General features: G+C 42.7%; 3 protein-coding genes across 6 annotated transcripts in view; 2 read left to right on the top strand and 1 right to left on the bottom strand.

The window, feature by feature from the left end:
• The window catches only part of RSU1 (Ras suppressor protein 1), a 250,150-nt gene extending 241,856 nt beyond the window's left edge, over positions 1 to 8,294 (top strand). Inside the window, exon 9 of the mRNA XM_055332420.1 lies at positions 8,276 to 8,294. Coding sequence (XP_055188395.1) covers position 8,276 — 1 coding nt within the window. The 3' untranslated portion in view covers positions 8,277 to 8,294. The remainder of the gene's footprint in view (positions 1 to 8,275) is intronic.
• Positions 8,295 to 10,257: 1,963 nt separating this feature from the next.
• C1QL3 (complement C1q like 3) lies at positions 10,258 to 17,050 on the top strand. The gene is made up of 2 exons (XM_055332410.1): positions 10,258 to 11,096; positions 16,864 to 17,050. Exons 1-2 carry the CDS (start codon positions 10,509 to 10,511, stop codon positions 17,041 to 17,043), a joined length of 768 nt encoding a protein of 255 aa, XP_055188385.1. The 5' UTR covers positions 10,258 to 10,508; the 3' UTR covers positions 17,044 to 17,050.
• A 22-nt stretch (positions 17,051 to 17,072) lies between these two features.
• PTER (phosphotriesterase related) overlaps positions 17,073 to 23,533 on the bottom strand; it is a 67,166-nt gene continuing 60,705 nt past the window's right edge. For 3 of the 4 annotated variants that reach the window (XM_055332406.1, XM_055332408.1, XM_055332407.1), the window contains one exon: positions 17,073 to 20,544. In XM_055332406.1, the coding sequence (XP_055188381.1) occupies positions 20,334 to 20,544 (211 nt within the window). In that variant the 3' untranslated portion in view covers positions 17,073 to 20,333. The remainder of the gene's footprint in view (positions 20,545 to 23,533) is intronic. The other variant, XM_055332409.1, reaches the window with a different exon arrangement.

Here is a 23,533-nt window from a genome sequence, read left to right as displayed (position 1 = left end):
AAAGAGAGAAAACCAGCAAGTCCTCTTCTCTCTCATTCAGCTTCCCCTTTACTAGTTTAAACCACCTATATTTATTCTTGCATTTTTATCTCCCTGGCTCCATTCCCTTTTGTGTCACGAAAGCGTATTTATTTTCCCCCTTTGTAGTATGTACTGTTTATCACTTTGTAAGAGCAGTTTGCCTTTTATCTCTGGCTGACGGGAGACTGTTACCTTTTGAGTGGTTTCTGGTCCTGGGTATTAATGCACCCATCCTGGGGATGGCATTACCATCCACTGAACCCATTTCAAGTTCATTTGCATTTCACAATACATATTTCTATATTTGTGAGTAGATCTAAGAGGAGCTGAAAACCATTAAAATTCCTACTATTCTGCACACTCAAAAATCTTCAGAAAATTCATCAGCTGTGTCGGGAGTACTGGGATGCTTTTACCTTGCATACACTTGTCTGTATTTTAGAGATTGTGAGTCAATATCCAAAGGCTTAATATAGGCTTGATTAAGGCGTTACTAGGGTTGAAATACTCTTAATTATAAGTAACCAATTCAATAAGAAGGGAGAAAAGTGATTTTTGTATTTGCAGTAAGTAGCTCAGTGCTTGCAATTCAGAGGGGTGCACGGGGTTGGCAATCTTTTATATGAACGGTTCTTGGTGTTTGTGAATATTGTTATCAGACAGTATATGCAATCATTTTGTTTTCAAAACTGAACACTTAGGTGTGATTTAGTTAACTTCCTATCCATTCACGGTTGTGTTTTTATACTATAAGTAGTAACATTTTTCTATCTGTAGTAATTCATCGGTCAAAATATTGTAGGCATGACTTGGGAACAAATCTGCCAAGTGGTTTAACTTCTTTTCTTTTTTCTGTAGCTAGTCACATTTGACTGATCTCCTCAAATTACATACTAAAAAGAAACTGAAATGTGGAATTTATTTGCATTTGTTTTCGCTGAGCTTCGTCACTCCAATGATAGCATTTACTACACTCCTGATTTTTATTTGAAAATGAGTCGTCACCCCTTCTGGTTTAAACAGCACCCTCTGCTCTTTCTCCCATTCATTCTGCTCTTGCTAATTGCATATTTTCTGGGAGTAGTGTTTGCTTCTTGTTCAGCATGTCAGCTTTCTTTGAATGAATTTCAAGATGTACTAGGGTTGGTAAGCTGAAATAGATTTGGGCTCCTTCAGTAGTTTCTCACTGGGGAACATTTCTTCATTTTCTGTGAAACCATCTCTGACTGTTATTCATGATACAGTTTCATACCTCTCACTTAATAAATGCTTAGAATTCAATAATCAAAAAAAATCTCATTCTACCGATTGTTGAATTGTTTCTCTCAATACACCATAAAATGAAAATTATCCATGATGTTTCCCTTTTTGCCTTGGCTACTGGGGAACCCAGAAGTATTTTATTTTCTATAGCCACCATCCTCAATGTAACACTTCCGTGAAATTATCTCTCCCTGTCCCCAGCCTTTCTTTCTATCACCTCGCTGTAATTCTCTTATTTTTATTTTTAAGGCACTCTTTTGTGCTTTTCTCATTAGAATGTCAGATTCTTCTTTGGAACTTGGAGAAGTTTAAAAAAATTTAATATCATTCTGTATTTCAGAAGAAATATATTGTCTCCATTTCTTGACAGATGATAGGTAGAGTACTTTTCCATGAATCTTAAAGAAACGAAGGGAAGAACCCCATGGGAGGTCCACTGGGGCATACAGTTTGGTGCTTTTTTTTGTTTTTTAAAGATTTTATTTATTTATTCATGACAGACAGACAGAGAGAGAGGCAGAGACACAGGCAGAGGGAGAAGCAGGCTCCCTGCAGGGAGCCTGACACGGGACTTGATTCTAGGACCCCAGAATCATAAGCTGAGCCAAAGGCAGATGCTCAACCCCTGAGCCACCCAGGTGACCCAGTTTGGGTGCTTTATATGGCCATCCCCTTGGGCCACAATCCCTGAGGAATTCATGTGCTCTTTCAGTAATCACAGGTGAATTTTTGTTCTCTACTATGCACAAGATATGAAGCATTTTGAAAATACCAATCTAACTACTAGTTAAACCAATCTAACTGGTGTTTTCAACTATTAGAACCAGTCATGCAAGCATCCGTTACTGGGAGATAAAGACATATTAGCTCTAACATCTAACACCCTAATACATTTCTCCTTTTTTTCACATTTATTAATTTATTTGAGAGAGAGCACATGTCGGGGGAGGGAAGAGGGAGAAAATGAGCAATTAACCCGAAGTGGGGCTTGATCCCCAGAACCTGAGATCGGTGACCTCAGCCGAAATCAAGAGTAGGATCCCTAATCGACTGAACCACCCAGGTGCCTCAGCCCTAATACATTTCTAACTCAGATTCTTGTACAGGTTATTTCTCAGCTCTTATTTTTCCTTCTTTTATCAATATTTGTTACTAATCTGGTCCTTAATCTAACATTTTTAGCAGTCAAAGGGACTTTTAAGAAAGTTGAGTCCTTGGAAATATATGATTTCCAGTTCAGGCTTATTCAGGACATCCAGATTTCTTAAATCTTAAAACGTTCTTTTGAAAACTTGTTGTCCAATCCCAATTTAACAATTCTAAGCAACAAACAGACAACCCATTTAACCCCTAGTCAACATACCATTAGTGCCTATGGGTGGGTCAGGGCCCAAATATGAAATGTCCTGTCCTGGCATTTCTCTCAGTAACAGGGGAGGGGACAAGCCCTACCTTACCCCCCCCCCCCCCGCAGAGCAGCAGGAGGGAAGCACAGTGAGAAGAGGACAGAGCACAGGCTCCGGAGGCATCAGGGAGGCAGGGGGCGGTGTGGGGGGTGCAGGGAGAGAATCAGTAGGAGGAGGGATGATGGAGGTTGCTTTAGAACTAGGGGGCAGGGGTTGAAAAAGGATAATATTGGGAGGTGGAAAGAGGAGAGGGAGGATGTTGACTGCCAGGGGGAGGAGAAGACAAGGACAAAGGAGGAAATGGCAAGACTACTTCTGGCAGGATTGATTAACTGATAACCAGAGGATGGCTAAAGAGGGAGACCAGGTATTAATATCAAGGCTGGGAAGGTAATAGGCCTGGTGGCAATTTCTGAAGAGCCTGGCATTCCAGTTGGATGTTCTGGCCATGCGGACAACGAGTGAGTTACTGTTTCCGGGCAGAGGGGTGACACACTCTGAGCAGGCACTGAAGGCAGGTCGTTGCAAATGCCACTGTGAAACTGTGGTGATGGGAGAGACTTCGGGACAGTGAAATCCAGTTCTTGAGAGTTTTAACTCAGTTCAATTGAATTAAATTGAACACATTAATGAGAAGATAATAGAAGTGACTTATCCAGAGAATTCATTCTAACTAGTACAGTCAAACACTGGATAAAACATTAGATTAGGGCCTTCTGAGCTTGTTCTGAATTTCTGAAAGAAAAGTTAATTATGTAGTTTAGAGCTAATGCATGATTATATCTGAGAACCACACGTCTAAAATTCCTTTTAATTAGCTCATTTTCCCCCCTTTTTCTATTCAAGGCCTTTTGTAAAAAAAGACCATGCCACCTTCAGCCCTGGGGGAAATGGGCAAAGAGGGCCAATCAGTGATCTGTGTAATGCTAGAACAAATGTTCGTATGTACTGAGGTGCCAAAATCACATCATGGGGCTTTAGCTAAGAGAATCCATCATGGATTGTCCATGTCTGGCTCTTATTATCCAACTACTAAGACCTTCTGCCCACCCACAAAAACAAACCCCTAAGAGTAAATGTAAAGAAATCATATGTAAATGAAATCATATACATATATATGATTTCTTTACATTTATATTTATATATATATGTTTGTAAATACACACACATACATATATAAATGCATGATGGCAGCTATTGGATAGTAGACATGCTCAGATAATCCTCAATTTAGCAAATAGTTTTGAACTTTCTTTTACAAAAGCAGCGATTGGTGATAAAATGAACATTTTTTCCTCTGTTCCTGCCCCTGTCAAGTTGCTAGCCTGCTGGAATTGTCCAAACAAGAAAGCAGCAGACAACAAAAGGCTAAAACACCAAAAATGATAAGCATCTGTGGAGCAGCTCACACTCAGAATATTCCCGTGTGCAGATCGGTCTTAGAAGCCTGAGTGAAGCCATAGAATCTTTGCAGATATTGATAAGTGGAAAGATTACCCCTTGTATCTTGGACTATCTGGGCAAAAGAAAAACATCAAGCCCTCATCTAAGTATCACCAACTTGTACTGACTCTTTCCACTTTCCAGAGCCAAAGATAAAGTAATTAGTAAAATTATGGATTGTTACAGGGTGCCTGGGTGGCTCAGTCAGTTAAGCAACCAATTCTTGATTTCAGCTCAGGTCATGATCTTGGAGTCCTGAGATTGAGCCCGACTTCCGGCTCCATGCTCGGGGGGGAGTCTGTTCATGATTCTCTCCCTCTCCTTCTGCCCCTTCTACCCCCCACGTGCTTGCACACACATGCTCTCTCTCAAATAAATAAATGAATAAATCTTTAAAAAAATAAATTACGAATTGTCACAACTGCTTTCAACGAGAAACATTGAAATATACAACTACTTGTATTCAATATACAACTCCCTCTAATAGTTAATTGTTTCCCCTCCAGCTTATTACAAATAACTTCTGCAATTTATTTTTAGGATTATGGCTTCAAACTATTTTTATATAGTTTAAGACTATTCCCAAGTGCTTGCCTGAATTAGGGAAAAACTGATATGTCTATTCACTTACTAATACCCAAGGGATGCAGTATTTATTCACAGGACAGATTGTTCATATTTGAAGGTGAGTGGCTGTGGGGTCACACTCTTATTAGGAATGGGGCCAGATGTACCTTTCCTTGCTATTCCTATCAACTCCATTCCAATTTTTCTTAGAACCAGATTCTAGAATATTCTAGAATATCAGCTGCCTGTGGCAGGGTCTGGCTCTGTTGGCGGTTCTCTGTAAGTTCTCTCAGAATTCACGAGGTTTTAGATTTTTAAAACAACACAATAGGACTACCACAGTTCTTACCTCTGCTTGCCTGGTTGGTCTGTGTGCTTCACAGCTGGGTTCCTCTGATGTATTCTCTGCTTGAAATTCCCTACGGTCTAATGGCAGCTGTGTTTAGTTTCTTGAATTCACCCATCTTCCTTGTATGGCTGAGTTATCGTGACCATCCTTTGGGAGGACTGGCTGACCCCTTAGATTTCATTCTCGGTAACCTTTTCCTCAGTTCTACATCAGATAGGGTCTTAGGGATGGAACATCCCACCCATGGAAAGCAAGTATAAAATATCATATTCATACTAGAGGTTTCATCCTTGTAAATTTGAGACCAACTTGAAGCCAGACGTGGTACCCAAGCCTTATGTCATGTGCTGCTTATCATCTTCATCTGGCTATTCAATAATTTTCTGACAATAGACTCCCCAAGCTAGCTCTCCAACTCACTATCCTCCATGGAGAGTTTTTCGTTGAAAATTCCCTACTGCGTGTGGTTATGCCTTAGGTATCCTTCAGAGTGATTACTCTTCTGGCTAACTCAAAGCAGCCCTCTCTGGGATGTTCACTTTTTTGAGAACCATCATCCACAGGAACAATTCCTGACTAACCACCATCTCAGTGATTTTTAAACACACTTGCAACTTGTTGACTAAGGGGAACTTTCCAGAGCAGGGGAAAAACACATTTTAGTGCTTCCTAACTAGGTTGTAAATCCAAAATCTTGGTCTGTCAAACTGCAGTGAATTCAAATTATCTTGCTTTAAAACTTTTTTTTTTTCTGACTTTGGAGAAGGGTGAAGTGATCCTTGTTTTGAGTTTTCTCTTACTTTGTTTTATGTGCTACAACAATACACACAAGCAACTGCTGGAGAACTTGAGTGTTCTAATTTTGTCTAAATCTATGATATTTAGTATCCATTTGATGTCATTTGTCTTAAGTCTGACCCTTTAGCTTCCTTTCCTAAGCCTGTGTTCCACCATCCAGCCCATATGCACACACACTACTCAGCAGTCCTACAGCATATGAACGTGGAAATGGACATTTATTGGGCTCTGCTTATGAATTGGGTATCATTGTAATTGTACGCATTAACTTGCTCAGTCTTCACAACAACCGTATATTAGTGTTATTCCCATTTTAGAGAAAAGAGAAAATAAGGCTCAGGGAGACTAAGTAACTTTCATAGCTACTAAATGAGGGAACCAGGATCCAAATTAAGACCCATCTAATTCCAAAGCCATAAGGATATACTACTTTCCTACATTACTCCAAGCAGACCCTCTCTGGCTGGAAACCTGTAACTCTTCAGTCAAGGGAGTGTAGGCTCTAGATATAATTTGGAGATCCTGAAATCAAAGGTAAATAGCTAATCCAGCATGGGTTTTTTTTTTATACTTTTTATCTCTATTTTTGTAGATAGTTCCTTGGGTTTGTTAACTCATGTTATTTTCCTCTTATAAATGCTATTTCTGTTTAAGTACTGCTGGATTTGGAAATCATTCTCATGACTAAAGATTTGTTTGCCTAGTAAGAGCCCAGTGTAGGGCTGTGCTGCCAGTGGGCGCTCAATAAAGATTAATGGATGGTGGTGCACGTCTGTGTGGGAGTCGTGTGCTTCGGATATGCTCCATTCTCCGAAAGAGACAGAAATGATGCAGGAAGATGAAAATCACTGGATAATCATCTAAACCAGATCTCGAGTTTCTGTATTTGACTTTATGATCTGAGCAGTCACAAAGGCCCCAGGTACAGAAGGAATGGGAATAGAGAGTCTTATGTTTTCTTCAGAAATGATTGGGAAAAATCAGATTCTAAGGCTTACTTCCAAGATTAATATCAACTTCTAGAGAAAACTTGCTTCTCTGATGAGGACTGAAGAGAATCAAATATTTTTTTTAATTGACACATTTTCTATTATTATATACATATAGAGATGATGAGTAATATGCCAAATCAGATGGCTTATTCAAACTGTCAGAATAAGGGCTGAAGCGTGAGTAACTACCCAGAGAACCTTCTGAGAAATTCAAGCAGTAGGAAGTGTCAGCAACCAGCCATTAGTTCATCTACTATACAGCCATCCTTGAACAACAACAACAAAATTTCTCCCAAAGTACATGGTGGGACGCTTCTAGAGAAAGGGGAGGAGGTCAATCCTTGAAACTTACTTCACCCAAAAGCCAACTGTCAATGAGCCCACCTGGATTTGTGCGCTCACTAGAAAAACGGGTCAGCCATGTGACCTGGGAAGTGTTGCCTGCATTTGTGTATGATGCCTACAGAGCACTTTTCCAAATCTCAGCAGAACTTCCAGATGCTGGGGCCCTCTCTTGCAAAAAACAACCTATGCTTTGACATTAGAGAAAGCGGAAGGAGAAACGCTTCCATTACTAGGGTGGAATGTTCGGTCCCACAGGTCTGGTTTCACAGTGTAGAGGGAAAGTGTGCCAGCACACACACTGGGCGGCCCTTATTCTGCTCACAGCTGTGTCTCACACCTACCATCTGCAAAAGTATGGCCTAGCTTTCTAGCGTTCATTCTGACTCTCCCATATCATGGTATCCTTACTGGGTTCTTCTGTAAGACGAGCCATCTTCGATGGAAATGTATCTTGAGGTTTTCAGTGAGAATTTATTTATTCAACTCTCCCTTTTAAAAACTCCCTCTTGATCCCCCACTGGACTCTCTCTAGCAACAAAGAGGTCTTATGAATTTTGATAACTTGGTGCATTTGGAAAGAGTTTGATTAATACATTAACCTTCACCATCATTCCCACCCTTTACTGTCTTGCCCCCCAAAAGAAATGTGACTTTTGAGAAGCAACCTAGATGGTGTGTTAGGAATATAGGTATTGTGGCCGGGGGGGGGGGGGGCGGCGGAGAACTTTCCATGTGTCTGCTGCTCAAACATATGAAAATACGGTACCTCGTGTGAACCCAGGTATTCTGAAATAGATGTATAATTATGCCCAAGACATGGACACACACTTTTAAAACCACTACCCTAAAAGTTAACTATTTGGGGAGTGGGAAGGACTCTTGTCCAGTTACATACAGGAGCAGCGGTAACCTTAGCAGCCAGAGGGAGAGAAAATACAGAGACCTAGGCCGGGCTGAGCCCCAGGGACCAGGGCCTCACTCTAGATTCTCCCAGGAAAGATCTGAAGGAGCCGCTGACATTTCTCTTAAAAGAATCAATGAATCTTTGTTTTCTTCTGCCTCTCATTTGACCTTATTTCGTTTCGAAACAGAGAAGAAGGAAAGAAAGAACCAAATTGGCGCGGGGTGGAAGTTAGGCAGAAGAAACAGAAATGGAAATACTCTGCTGTGGAGGCCACAGACAGGATCCCAGGTCGCCGATCGTCACCCCGGGGATGTCATCGTTCGCTTGCTGTAGTCTTATTTGTTCTGGCTTCTCATCTCTGATTCTCACCCTGATGTAATAAGTCACCATCTTCCCAGCCATCATCCCTGTATTGACAAGCAAATGTCATCCACGTTTGATTGACATCTATTGCTCCTGAATGCAAAAGTATGATTTACAAATCAATTCCACTTGTTTATTTAAAGCTGTTCTTGTGCCTTATGTATTTGTTAGTGGGATAAGTTGCCTAATACCTACTCTGGGGGGCTTTACATTAATATTACAAAACCAGGCTTTTCCTTCTCCCGCTCTCCCAACTGCAAATGGGGCTCTTCTTTCTCATATTTTTGCCTTTTTCCTCCCATGCCTCAGTGTACATGCAGGAAATGCCCTGTGAAGCTAATAGGACATTTTACACATCTCAGCAAAAGATCTTGCCCCGTACTTTGGTAAAGCCTGCTTGGTTTGTCTTAAGTCTTTTAAAGACCTTTTGACAAGTGATTATTTCTCATACATGTAGTGCAAGGAAATGCAGCTTCAGGTCCAGTGGCAGGATCTCCCGAAAGGTAGCTAGAACTGTAATCCTGCGAATAGAGGGCATAGTTATATACTCGCCATCTGCAGCATTTGTTAAGAGAACCCCCCACCCCACCCTATTGTGTGGTGGGCCTGTTCATCCATAATCCTCCAGAACGTCCTTTGGCTTTTCAACACACCTTACTGTTCTCTGGGTAGCATCTTATTTTTCATTTTAGAAGGCTGGCAAGGAAAACCATAAGGTTAAAAAGGAAAAAAAAAAAACCCATCTGGAAAAATTCTAAAGGGCCCTTCTTATGTTAAAAGTGGCATTTTGAAAAGCACCTGAAGTACCGGTTGATGGTGGGTGAGCCAGTAGAGAAATACTGTCAACCAAGCCACCGTCTTTTCAACCTTCACCTCCATCCTCCAACTGGCGCTGCGGGGCGCGGGGTGGGGGTGGGGGGTAAAGAGAGGGCTTAGGTGTGACCTTTGAGGACCCAAGGCTATTGCACATCTGTCTCCCCCCCCCCCCCCCGCCCAGGTATGTCCAGCGACAGCGCTGCCATCACCTGGGTTCAGCAAGGGAGTATTCACGATCTCACTGTTCATCCATGTGCGGAGGGGAAAAAAAGAGAGAGAGAGAGAGGCTGGGGGGGGGGGGGGATAAAATCCCACATTGTCAGAGTAATGCCAAACTCTCTCTGAGTGGGATGAGCAGAGCAGATGCTGCAGTGAGATGCCAAAGCGGCTCCCCTTCCTCTGTGCCTTGGGTGCCTATAAATTGCTCCGGCGCGCGTTTGTCAGCCTCCTCTTCTCCTGGCAGGTGGTGCCCAGGCACAAGTCTGCGTTCAGTCTCCGTGGCGCTCGGAGGCCGGCCGCGAGGCGCCCGCCGCTGCTCGCCAGCTCCTCCGCCCCGGCCCCGAGCCTCCCGAGCTCACCGGGGCGGCCGCCGCGGCTCCGCGCGCCCGGGGGCCCGGGGTGCGCGTCTCCAGAGTAGCGGCGGCTGCAGGGGAGGCGGAGAGAGGCGCCGCAAGGGCGAACGGAGCACGCGAAGGAGGCAAAGGGAGGAGGCAGGAAAAGGCAACTTCAGACGGAAAGTTGGTGCGAACTGGCGCAGTCGGCAAAAACGGAAAAGTCGATCGCACGCCGCGGCTGCATAAAAGTGTGAGCCGGCCCGGCCGGCGCGAGAGGCGGCGGCAGGCTCTGCCCCGCGGGTGGCCGCGCCCGCGCCCGCGCCCGCGCCCGCCGCAGCCACAGGTGCCGAGGGGCTCGCGGGAGGCAGGAGGGCGCCCCGCGCACCCCGCCCCCGGCCCCCGGCCCCCGGCCCCCGCCCCCAGCCCGGGACTTCAGCTCAAGTCACTCGGCGTCCGAGCTCCGTCCCCAGCCGCGGCTTCCGCGGGGCAGCGGGAGCAGGCGGGGAGCGGCCGGCGCGCGCGCGCCCAGGGGAGTTGGGGTTCGCAGGGGGTTGTTTTCGGCTCTGAGGAGGTCCCCGCCCAACCTTCAAAATTTTGTCCAAAAGCAGACAAGAGGATCGCCCCGCGCTGAGCCGGCTGGTGGGCAGCAGGAGGCGCCTGATCGCCGCCGGGGCGCTGGGGGTGGTGATGGTGCTGCTGCTGGTCATCCTCATCCCGGTGCTGGTGAGCTCGGCCGGCACGTCGGCGCACTACGAGATGCTGGGCACCTGCCGCATGGTCTGCGACCCCTACGGGGGCACGAAGGCGCCCAGCACCGCCGCCACGCCCGACCGCGGCCTCATGCAGTCCCTGCCCACCTTCATCCAGGGCCCCAAGGGCGAGGCCGGCAGGCCGGGGAAGGCGGGCCCGCGGGGGCCCCCCGGGGAGCCCGGGCCGCCGGGTCCCGTGGGCCCTCCGGGCGAGAAGGGCGAGCCCGGCCGCCAAGGCCTGCCGGGCCCGCCCGGGGCGCCCGGCCTGAACGCGGCCGGGGCGATCAGTGCCGCCACCTACAGCACGGTGCCCAAGATCGCCTTCTACGCCGGCCTCAAGCGGCAGCACGAAGGCTACGAGGTGCTCAAGTTCGACGACGTGGTCACCAACCTCGGCAACCACTACGACCCCACGACGGGCAAGTTCACCTGCTCCATCCCGGGCATCTACTTCTTCACCTACCACGTCCTGATGCGCGGAGGGGACGGCACCAGCATGTGGGCTGATCTCTGCAAGAACAACCAGGTGAGTGCAGGCAGGCAGCGGGGTGGGCGGGGAGGGAGCGCGGGAAGGTGCAGGCAGGAGGGAGGAGACCCCGGAAATGGGGGTGGGAGCCGAAGGGGGCGCCCGGAGGCCTGGAGAGGGCGGTCCCCCCGCCGGGACCTGCGCTCCACTCCGCTCCGCTCCGAGCGAGCGCGCGGGCGGGCGGGCAGGCGTGAGCGCCCCTCGAGGGTGGGGGAGCCCGGAGCTCGGTCCCCTGGACAGCCGGGGCACCGGGGTGCGGGGGGAGTGGGGGGTTCTTCCGCAGCGTAGGGTCGCTCTCGGGCTTTGCCTGGAACAGGCAGGGCAGGGGGAGCCCCGAAATGGGCGTGCCAGGCGGGAGAAAGGGGCCCGCGGGAGAAGGAAGGGACCCGAAAGAGCGAGTCCCAGTGTGGCTCGTCCCAGGGCGGGTCGACCAGGGGACCCGCGCACTGGCGGTCGCCAAGGCCCCAGCCGCGTCCCAGCCCCGGGAAACGAGCAGACCGTCAAATGCAAGGGACGAACTCCGGTTTAGATTTCAGCCCAAGGAGCAGAAGGGGACGGAATGAGTCCTGGCAACAAAAGAAAAAAAGTTGAGACTCATGGGTGTACTCAGTAAAACGCGCACCCAAATACGGAAGCGGGACTCCACTGGCTGGAGTAGGAGGCCGCACAGGCAGGTGCGCGGAGGCGAAGGGCCTCGCCCCGGGGAGCCCCCGGGGCCTCCTGCGTGACAGTCTTTCCAACCCTGCCTCCTCCCAAGCCAGGCGCCTCGGCCTTGACTGTGAACCAGCCTCAGATTAGCCCTGGCCTCCTCCGAGACGCTCTCCCGAGCTGGTCGGCCCTGCCACGGGGGTCACACGGGGCTGCAGTTTTATGCTGGGGCCACTTTACCGTTTGCTTGAGAAATTCGGGGTCACCCCAAGTGGGTCTGATCTCTTCAGAGAGGAAAATAGTGGCTGTGACTACCTGAGAGTGTCATCCGGACCCGAGGTGCGCGCTGAATCAGCAGCCACGCTCTGGGCCAGGCCTTGCAACCTGCAGCCTGCAGTCTGGGCTGAGTTCTCTGGCTTTAATTTTGCCGATTGGGTGGCACAGGGAATGGCCCAGAACCCCGCCATGGCCAACTTAGATTTAACAAGCGCCACAGGGCTTCAGGTCACCCGCTCCTTGAATCCAGACCTTCTTCAGTTATAATCCAGGTTTCCATTAAAGCAGCATTAAGGCAAGATTTCTTCCAAAGACCTAGTTCGGTATCAGAGTTTTGCAGGGTTTTGATTTGTTTTCTTTTGTTTTGTTTCAAAAGTGAAAGACAAATATTCTAAATGTATCAGAAGGAAAGGACAAAAAATCCTGTCCCTCCTCCCTCTTCCCACCCATCACTTCTAAAGGAATTTAGAATTAAATAGCTCCAGGACCCCACAGGACAAGTAAAACAAACAAACAAACAAACAAAAAAAGGAAAAATGGCCACCAGGAGGCACTGACAGGGTTGTTTATTATAGTTATTATGCACAAAAATAATATTAAGATAAAGATTATTTACAGAGCAGTGAGTTGGTTTTAGGTAAATGGCTGAAAAGGGCATGACTCACTGTACCAAAATAGAGCTATTGTGTTACCTTTACAAAATGGTTTATGAGCAGCCCCTTAGCAGACAGCAATGAGGCACCCATTTATTTACCAGTTGGCTCTCTCCTGACTCAAAGGTTAGGTCTGGAAAATACTGTCAAGACTGAAGGATTGTTTTTTAGAGATTTTAATTAAAATGGAATAATGTTCAAGTTTTATCAGCCACTGAATAAAAATACATCTTTAAATACCTGGAAATTGGCAATTGCATGAAAAATCAGGGGATGACACATTTAAATTAGTTTAAAGGTGGCTGTGTCAACTGCTGAGCCCGGGTATATTGAACTGATCCCAAGAAAACCGTTTTGTACACATGTTTTAGGTGCATTTTGTTTTTAAAATTATTTCATTGTTTGGAGAGCCGAATGCTCCTTTGTATCAGCCTAGCATGCACATTCTACGAGCATGAGGAAAAAAAATAGGGCAAACCAGCTGACCTTATCATGTATAAAGCTCTCCATTGGCATTATTAAGCTGCTACTTCTTCAAAAGGTGTGCAACAAGTAATTCAGGAAAATATAGGTAGCAACAAACAATGTATTTTCAACTTGGCATGGACTAGTTTGGAAAATAGCTATTAAAATATTACTGTTAAGGAAATATTACTGTTTAGGAATTACAAAATAGAACTGTTTTGTAAAGTCTGATCTGTAGACAGTTGCAAATGAGAAATATTTTATAAAGTTTATTTTCTTAATTTTAAATAGTTTATCCATGATTTTCAGTTCTCTTCTTGTCTGATCACTTCTTAGAATGGCAGCTTCCCCCTGAGCAGACCTAATTTGTTTTCACAAAACAGAAACTCAGAGATCCATGTCAGCGTAATGTTCTATGGATTAAGTGGATTTGAGAAGCACAAAAATTAAACTAAAAATTCAGTTCACTCTAGGGTAGAGGAATGCCTCTGGACCGTAACCATATGAGAACCATTTTATTTATGCTTTGTGTTGAATGCAGGATCACAGATGGAAACATCAAAGGCCAGTAAATTAATCTGATGCACCACTTAACCTTTTGTTTATGATTCCACAGAAGTACAATGAAAATGAAATTATGAGAGCATCAGTAGCAATTAATTAAATTAGCAAATGTTACCATAAATATTGTCTCTAATAATAAACCCTCACTAATAAGATAATGCTAAAGCCACACAAGCTACTATGTTCTCACAGACATGCCACTAAAAGGATCACAGTTCTCATATTCCCCATGAAACCATCAACCTAAATTTAATCATACCATTCGTTGAGAGCCCATGACAGTGCATATGCAAGGTAAAAGTTGGACTCGAATGGCTTCACAGACAGGAAATATAATTTTAATGTGTTCGCATACCTTTAGCAGAAAACCTGAATTTAAAAATTGTTCTTTGAATACAGCCAATGTAATACCACTATCATAAGCCCCTATCATAAAAACTAGAACTGGCTCAAGATTAGAACTATAAAATAATTGAAGGCCTGGTTTATTCTAAGAAGGTATTAATTACAACACCAATGAACATGAGATATATTGGAAACAATAGTTCGTGGGTGGATATTCCTTCATAAATTAGTGAGATTAATGAAATGCCAAATTAATACTCTCTTTTTAAAAGCTGTGAAACATGAGCTACAGATCAAGCAGGCTCCAAATAGTTAACTTATAATATGAAAAGATATTAGAGTACATTTAGGCAGAAATGAGTATATCAGGCAAGGAAAGGATGCATCATATTCCCGGAGAAAATGCTGAAATCGGTGTACATTTAGGAACCTGAAAATAGCCTCCAAGGTGGATACATTACCTTCCCTGTAGTTTGATGGCTTTAAGGGAGAGTTGTTGGAAGTCACCGAGCTGATTACTAGAGCTTGAAATTTCAAGTTCCATTATACCTTTACGGTAGGATCAGGTGAGCAGGTGTACAAAAATCATGCAAAGTACACTGGAGTGTGGCAGTTATTTAATTGGGAAAGTCTCATGGTACAGTATAGGTTAAAATCTTAAGAGAATCACTTTCATTAAAAAGCTATCACACAACAAAGGAAGTGAAAAACCATAAGGGTAACCTTCCAGTCTGTGGGATCGCACTAATGCATTTGCAGGTTTTTGTGGTTGTAGCTACAGAATCAGAATGGTCATATTTACATGGCTTTGTGCTTATACCTTGTAGAATAAAAAAACTGCATTACATGTATATTTAAGACTATTGTCTCTAAATGGAGGGATTTTAATGAGTACTGGTTCCCAGATGTCTTTATATAGAAAACAGTGTTAAAGCAATACCCAGAGAGCATATATTAGACACCTAAAGCACTAAATAAAATGTGTCTGGTTATTAATAATAGCTGAAAAATATATTTATGGATTGCTCATTAATATGTTACTGGCATGGCTAAATGACTGATTTGTGTTTTAAATTTTCTCACCCATTAAAAAGTCCACACGTTAAAAAAAAAAAAAAAAGAAAAAGATGAGGTCATAACGATGCTATCCTCCTTGTAGATTTTTTCCCCCCGGGGCATTAATGACTAGGCGAAATTAATAAATCAAAGCACTCAACTCCTACAAACTTATGATTAATTTCTAGGAAATATTACAACATTAAATTGTATTATTACTTAGCGGTCAAAACAGATCGCTTCACTGAATTGGTGTATACATTTGAGTCAGTGTTTCTGAGCATAATTGCATGGCATATTGCTTTCACTGTATTAGTGTCAGCACAGTGTTAAGCAATTCTAAATCTTTTAAGCCCCTTTCTCCTTTTGCTGTACGATACCCACGAAGAAATTTTTTAAATACTACTCAAATTACTTTACAAGTTCAGCAGTGTCAAAGAGCCTTCTCCTTTTTTAACATTTCAGCATTAATGTGAGAACACACCGCATGAAAATTTAATTTGAAAACCTATCGTTTAAGTTTTGAAAGAAATGCATGGAAATTCTTGACTTATGTCTCTTTTCTCTCATTTTGCCAAGTGATAAAATCCAGCATGCTCTACCCCAAGTCATGCATTATTACATAATGCAAGTTTACAAAACCACTAAATCACTTGCTATGTTATTCAGGGAAATACCATTATAGTGGAATAGAAACAAGGCACAGAGTGGATGTTTTACCGAAATCAATCAAATACAAGTCTGCCTATTGAACATTTTTTTCCAAGGCAGGATCAAGATATAGCTAAATAAATAGGAAGCCTAATTTGAGTTGAGGATATGATGGAATGTCCATATTACTTGAAATGATAGGCAATTTGACTGTTTGCAAATGTCTGTCAACCCACTAATGAGATCACAGGCTCGGCATGAGTGGATTATAGGCAACTTCTGTCCTCAAAGCAAACCACACATTTTTAGGATCACTTAAATGTAAAAGGATATTCAATCATATCACTCAAAAATTTTTAGGAATTTTAGAGACCTCAAAGCTTAGTTCCCTCTGTAACTTTTAGGTATGTTGACATTAAATAATTTATTCAAGTGCACGCATCACAGGTAAGTAATAAAAAGGCAAAAATGGAAAAATGAACTCAGCACACTTGGGTGATGTTTAAATGAGGTTTCTGGCCAAGATTTTCAAAAGCCCCAAATCAAAAGGCTCTCTTCTTCTTCTTCTTTTTTTTTTTTTCCTTCTCCCTATACAGTAGAGTCAGAGTCGTGTTATGTCTCTGAGCATCAACTGCTCTGGATCTCAATTTTCTCATAATCGTGGGGACCAGCTGAGGTTCGGATTGAACCTCTGTCCTCGTAAACATCTGGTTAGCATATTGCTAATTGGCTTAAATTAAAATGCAAAAAAAAAATACCCTTATTTCCCATTTCGAGAAGGGATTGGGCCTGGAGATTCAAGGAATTAGAAAAAGTGCTGATTTAGGAAGAGGATAGCGTGGTGTGTGTTGTCGACAACCTGCGGTGGGAAGAGACTGCTGGAATGGCCCTGGCGAAAGCACCTCTTACTCGATTCTGCTCCTTTCCAGTGGCATAGTTGAAACTGTTACAGAGCTAGCCCTGTAGAGCTCCGGGGGGGGCCCAGGGGGACTCCCCCACGCTGAATCCTGTGCTATGGCAGCAGGTGGGCTTCTGAGGCTGTGTGAATGGCAAAGAGGAAACCTGGGCATCTTCTCCTCCGAATTCTAATTCTTGTTTGTTCCACACAGGTGCGTGCCAGTGCCATCGCTCAAGACGCCGACCAGAATTACGACTATGCCAGTAACAGTGTGGTTCTTCACCTGGAGCCGGGAGATGAAGTCTACATCAAATTAGATGGTGGGAAAGCCCACGGAGGGAATAACAACAAATACAGCACATTTTCTGGATTTATTATTTACGCTGACTGATACCACAGAAACTAAGCTGCTTATTCTGAGTTTGGACACTGGATTCGTTTGGCTAACGTCCGTGAATCAAGGATCCCCGGGGGATGCCGGTTGCGGGGCACCTCAGTTGTGTATATGTGGGCAATGCAAATGCTACCTGACTCACATCTGTACACTCAGAAACATCATGTAAAAAAAAATATTAAAAGCAAGATAAGCAGATGTGTTATCCACTACCGCCAAAGCAAATACTCCTTATCGTTAGTGTCCATGTGAATGAAGTCCTATATAGATCACAAATTTTTATAGAAAAATCTAAGACACTGAATTATTTCTCCAATATATATGATACTTTGGTGTACTGTGATCTTGCAGCTTTTATCCATATGTCAGCTTCGGTTCTTGTGAGTTTACCTGCTTATTATGATACTTGGAGTCCATTCATAGTGTGGGGAGAATGAGTTTACCCTGCAGGAGAAGGTCTGATTGAAATAATGCTGCTTGTCCCCAAAGAAATTGTTTGCCTTGTACTTTTGTTAACTTTAGAGCTAGTCCTGGGAATGATTCAACTTCAAGCCTTAACCTGGAATCTTCTGGATTTGAGGGAATTCCCAAGCCTGTGATCATTTTCACATTTTCTTTTTCTTACAAATTTTCTTTTCTCTCTTTTCTGGTGATAGTCTTTAAATATAGAGATCGAAATTGTATCATAGGATTACCTTCTAAGTGTGAAAATGTGTAATTATGTATGGTATTTAGAAATTCCCCTGTGTGTCCATTTTGTCAATAGAATGCGTTTAGATTTACTTAGAAAGTCAGAGACATTTATTCTTTGGTGTTAAATCAGACTGAGGCTTTCGGCTTCTTTGGAACAAAAGATTATTCATAACCCAATGCACAATGGTTTAATTTGAGCTACTGCATGAGTCACCAAGGGGACCCTAAGTTAAGGCCTTCGAATAGTTACTACAAGTCGTGGCCCGAGGTTATTTCAAAATGAACGATTTCACATGTAACCAATAAGACAACAAAGTGTATATATTTTATACAAATACGTGCTACATATACATGTATTTGCGTGTGTACACATAAAAACACACACATACACACACGTTAGATCAAATATTATATATATATACACACATATATATGTGTATATATATATATACATATATATAATGGCTTCAGACCATAGGCACAGTGGCTGTATAGCCTCAGAAATTTAATTTAAAAAATATGTGTATATATACACACAAACACACATAAATTATTTGACTTATTTTGGATCGAAATATATTTTGGATTACAAAAGTATATGGAATAGCAAAATAATTTAAATGACTTCTCTTGTAAGAGTTACCCAGAAAATTAAATTTCATTTGGTTAAAATGCCCTATACATCACATGTCTATAAATTAAGCCTATGGTTTCTTTATTACCATATGCCAATCAATACTTCCACTGCATTCTGTGGCAGACTGTTAATATTAGGACTGCAGAAACAAAGTGGCTCTCTTTTGCAACATTTATGAATCATATGCGTTTGAATTATCAATTCCTTTTCTTTTTTCTCAGGTGGATTAAAGCGGACAGTAGAGTAGATTCCGAGAGTAGTGCAAATCATTTCTCTCTGGTTAAAACACACTGCCAAAGCCATCTCTTTAACCTAAGAAAAAGATTAAAAATGCATGTTGATATACCCTATCAGACAACTTCCACTATTACAATGAAAAATCTGTTCCCCTCTCCGTTGCCTTTGAAGACTCTGTGGACGCGTAGATTTGAAAAACAGGGATGTAAAAATCTGCTTGTTTTACTGGTGAAGGACATTTGCATTTTTTCATTTAAAGGAATTAGTTTGTTCTGGCTCATTCCTCTTGGGTACTTTCTGTTCTAATACACAGAAAGCTTGATCATCTTTGATCCACAGAAATATCTTGTATTTAGAAAACCTCAACTTTCCAAAAGAGTTACGCATGTTCCCATCTGAAGGTGCTGTTGGCTTGGTTTAAATGCCTTGGTCTGAGTAACTGTCATGATTTTTATGATTAAAAACACTTAGCCCGTTCATCAAGAATAATGACTAATTCTGTTTGGCTTTTTCTGATATGTTAGCAGATTCATAAAGGAGTTGCAATGGATTTATTTCTGTTTAACAATATATATTTATCAAAGAGGGATTGGTAGAAAGAGTTTGGGGATTTTTCTTGGTGGTGGTGGGGGGGGGTAACAAACAGCATAATGAGGAATCAACCAAAAGATTAATTTATAAAACAGCAGTGCACATCTTCTGTGAGTTTTAAAAAGGCTTTATTTACACAAAACATCAGGGCTGGGTACCTTTTCAAGAATAGGCTCTAGAATCAGAATGTCATTTCTAATGGATCTGACCTTTTCTTCAGATAACTAAGCATTATTTTCTCTGTTTAGGCCCAAGGAAAAACAAATAAAAGGTAAAGGAAATAAAGGGAATATATATAAGGCTAACATTTCTCTTTTTTTTTTTGCATTATATATTATTAATTAAACTGTGGCCTTTGTTATTATCAATGTAATGATTCATTAAACTATATTATGTAATATATTTTGACTTTTATGATTGAATTTTTATAATTGAGCATTATGTGTTCATGCTCCCTTCTACAAATTTTTTAAAGCAACATAGTTTTACAGCAAAAATGGATACCAGCAAGCCAAAGGCAACCAAACTGATTTATTATCAGTAAATACAGATAAGAGAGATGGCATATAATTAAGCTTACACAATATTTTTACCATTGTGAATTGGTAATTGTATTACAGTATCCTATGGAAAAAAAAAAGCTGCAAAATTTAACTTCCCTTGCTACCGAAGCTATTTTAAAGTGCCATATTATTCATTAAGCATTAATTAAAGAACAGCAGGATAATTAGTACGATCATCAATATTACAAGAAACATTAGATTGCTCCAGAAGGGGGTAATTTGACTAGAAACACTTTAAATTTTCTCAAGTAGTGCAGCTGATAGATTAAGAAAACAAAACGAGACTCCACTAAGAGGATACAGACTGTAAATCACTGGAAATTGGTATTTCTGTGTTTATTTTGTGAAGGCAAAACAATAGGCCCAATTAAGTCAGTAGCTTCCTAAAGGCACAGAGGTCATAACTGGTTTCTGAGAATGCAAAACTCTTCTGATTCTCCTAAAGACGAAATGACCCGTCATTAGTCCTACAGAGCTCTGATTAATATCTCACAGTGGGTTTGAAATCACTGAGAAATGTCCTCCGCAAGCTTTATACTCAAGGTGTGAATTCATAAACAACCATCCTATTTGAAAGTTAGCCATTGCTTAGGGTTTTCTATGAGTATCTTATCAAGTGCATTCTCGGTGATACCTCTAAGCAACATTTTAGGAACAATGTTGGTAAGTATATGAGAATAGCCATGACCTCCGTATTTCATTAGCCGGTGCTTCGTATGTATGTCATGCGCCATCAGAATTCGATCTTCATAGCCCTCATCCACCAGGAGACGCACTCTGTGAAAAATGTTAACTCATTACATGGCATTGGTCTCACATTTAAAATGATCAGGGTGCTTTAAACGTTTTATTCATAAACCTCTTGTGCTTGCTATAGAAATACGGTCTCCTGCTATGGCATGTGTAGTGGGAGACCCTTAATAAATATTGCATGGTAGTGATAAAGATAGTATTGCATCCTACTAGGAACGTGACCCTGATTCCATGCACACAGAACCTTCTAGCCTGTGGTATTTACCACAATGCCTGCAATACTGCATTAAAAGCAGCCTCTAATAGGATGTGCTGGTCTGTATGAACGGCCACTTTGGCATGTCACAAAGTAACTTCATTCTGGATTTGTAACCAGCCCCCTGCTCTAAAATCTCTCTCTTAATGGGCCCATTTTTCAGACCCCATTTCCTTTCTCTCTCTCTCTCTCTCTCTCTCTCTCTCTCTCTCTCTCTCTCTCTCTCCTTTCTTCCAGCAAATATAATCAATTGGAATTTGTGATTAAAATAGGGAAACCAAAGAAATCTTTGTACAAGTAAAATATTCTGAGAGTAGAATCTGCTGGTTTGAAAGTGAAGGGCATATGATAAACTAGATGGTCATTTTAAAAAGGTCAGTAAAGGTACCTCTGTATTTTGAACAATGGTCCCTTTGAAGTCTGTGGGAATTTTGACTTAGTAGTCATCTTGAGGCATTGGATTAAATCAACCAGTAAAGACTTACTCTATCTTCCTTCTATCTCAACAAGATTGTTCTAAATATTGAGCTGTTCCTTTAAATATATAGTCAGTTGCCTAGAGAATGGCTTTCCAACTACTGTCTAAACATCTAATCCTCTTTGCTTTGTTAAATGCTGTAATCTATAGTGTGAGTCACCTCCTGACAGCCACCATCTGTGTGCGTCTGGACTCTGGGCAGTGTCTGTCGTGACTTCCACGAGTCTCTGATGGCAGGACGTGTACTTGGAGACAGTGGTTCTTCTCTGGCATTCTTTATGCGGTCTTGTCAGTCTCTGGATTCCCAAATGAATCTAGATGGTCGGACAAGCACCTTCTTCCAAGGGCTAATTATTTAAAAGGTATTCTTTTTGTTTCTATGACATTTCTTGCCATTCTAGTGCATGAGTCATATTTCATAACTACTAAAATAAGCAAAATGTGGGCCACTACACAAAAACGGCAAGCACAAAGCCCTGCCCTCTGAGAACATACATTTTAAAATAAAATGATCATTGAAGATGAGGTCTTGTGTTTGTAGGTCAAAGGAATGCAAGTGCCAGAGAAGAGCCACCCTGAGCCTTTTCGTCTAGAAATCTGCATTCATGTCACGTGTATCCCTGCATGTCCTATAAGTACTTGGACTGCTGTCTGTGCCACCATGGATATTTACCTCTTTAAAATTTGTATAACGTCCCAAAGCTCTGATCTGGCGTTACTTTTGGAACAAACCCCATTTAAGGGAATGTTCTAAGAGAATTATATGATCATTTATGTAAAAAAGAGGAAGATTTGATGGGATGCGCACACATTGCTGAAACTTAGTATAACAAACCTGAATCCCCAACTGAAAAGGAGTATCACATGACCAGGAAATTTTAGGGTACACCTTCCCCCTTATATTTCCTGAGCATTTGCCAAAATTTCTGTTTCTTTGCCTGGTCTGAGAAAAAAGAATATCACATTACTACAGAGGCGTATCATAGGAACAGACAAATTTCTGCCCATGGCCTCGTGCCAGACCCTGAAACACAAAGTTATAGAACTGTGAAGTAGTAAGGAAAGAGTATGATGGAGAAGATACTCATTGAAAAACGAGAACCCTTAGAACTCGTTAAGTCAAGAATCTGGAGACTAGTCTCTCACGAGAGAGACACTGTCGTGGCGCTACAAACATAGTTATCTCCTGCCTATCAAGACAGAACTTGGCCACTCTTGAAATAAAAGCTCATCTCCCATGCTATGCCATTGTATGGAAGAACAGTAGTTCCAGAGATGCCGCCAGAAGGAAAGAACCACTGTAGATGAGAAGACAAATATGACAGTAATTATAGAAATACAAATGAGTTAGTGTTTTGCAAACAAATATTAGAGAGAGACTACAAAGTGTGAAAAGGCAGAGATATAATAAGATTTGAGAAATGGAGCATAAGATTGAAAACAGGTGTTAGACACAGAATTTCTGGGGCTGAAAACCAGAGGTAGGCAGAAGCGTGCTTCTATGTTCTTGCAGTTCCGAGCTGTAAGATGACTAAGGCTCGCAAAAGGACTGCCAATGGGTGATGAAAATCAAGTGTCCAAGAGAGGGGGGGACAGGCGGGGTACTGGAGCACACCCTCCTCCCAGAAGGTCATTCGGTAATTACCGTGAGCTGTGCTTGAGTCAACTGACCTTATGCATGATTTTAATTTAAGAACAATTAAGTATATCTACGTATGTAGATATACATAAGCACACATACATTAGACATAAATTCTGATGGATTTCCCTACATCTAGAATGTTTACGTTTGGTTCCAGGAAAGCTGACTGGGATGATATTCTTGTTCTTGAAAGAATAGCCAAAAGTTGCTAAGGAGGAATATGAAGCGAGGTGCAGGTGGTCCTTCCCCCCGTACCTCCTTCACAGACCCCCTCTGCAGACCCCCTCTCTCTTATTCAGGCCTGGGAGCCTCATGGATGGCATAGGGGTCCTCCAAAAGATACAAAAGATACAGCTCACACCACGAAGGGGCTTAGGAAAAGGAAGCAGGTCCTAGAATCAGACTTCCCATTTCCAAGATGAATGGTGAAACATGGGTGGAGGGCATTCCTCAGGAAATCATGGTTTTGAGATCATGAAAGATGAGAAAGCCCTACCACACGGCCTGCTCTAAATCCCAGAGAATATCCACCCCCGAGCCCGGCCCCAGCTAGTAGGGCCCTAGGGACACTTGTTTGCCTGTACTGAATGGTGCTCCTGGGCAAGTAAGTGAGAATCATAACACAGAATGAACGAAG

This window comes from Nyctereutes procyonoides, unplaced genomic scaffold (genome assembly GCF_905146905.1).
Source record: "Nyctereutes procyonoides isolate TBG_1078 unplaced genomic scaffold, NYPRO_anot_genome, whole genome shotgun sequence".
NCBI classification, from domain to species: Eukaryota; Metazoa; Chordata; class Mammalia; order Carnivora; family Canidae; genus Nyctereutes; species Nyctereutes procyonoides.
The sequence above is the reverse complement of the archived record's forward strand: the minus strand, read 5'-3'. Positions and strand labels throughout refer to the sequence as shown.

What these genes read in the sequence shown, in the direction of transcription:
- C1QL3 (XM_055332410.1), top strand. Translation starts at nt 10,509, where the DNA reads ATGGTGCTGCTGCTGGTCATCCTCATCCCGGTGCTGGTGAGCTCGGCC. An exon ending in ATCTCTGCAAGAACAACCAG is followed by an intron (nt 11,097 to 16,863) that starts GTGAGTGCAGGC and finishes TGTTCCACACAG; the next exon opens with GTGCGTGCCAGTGCCATCGC.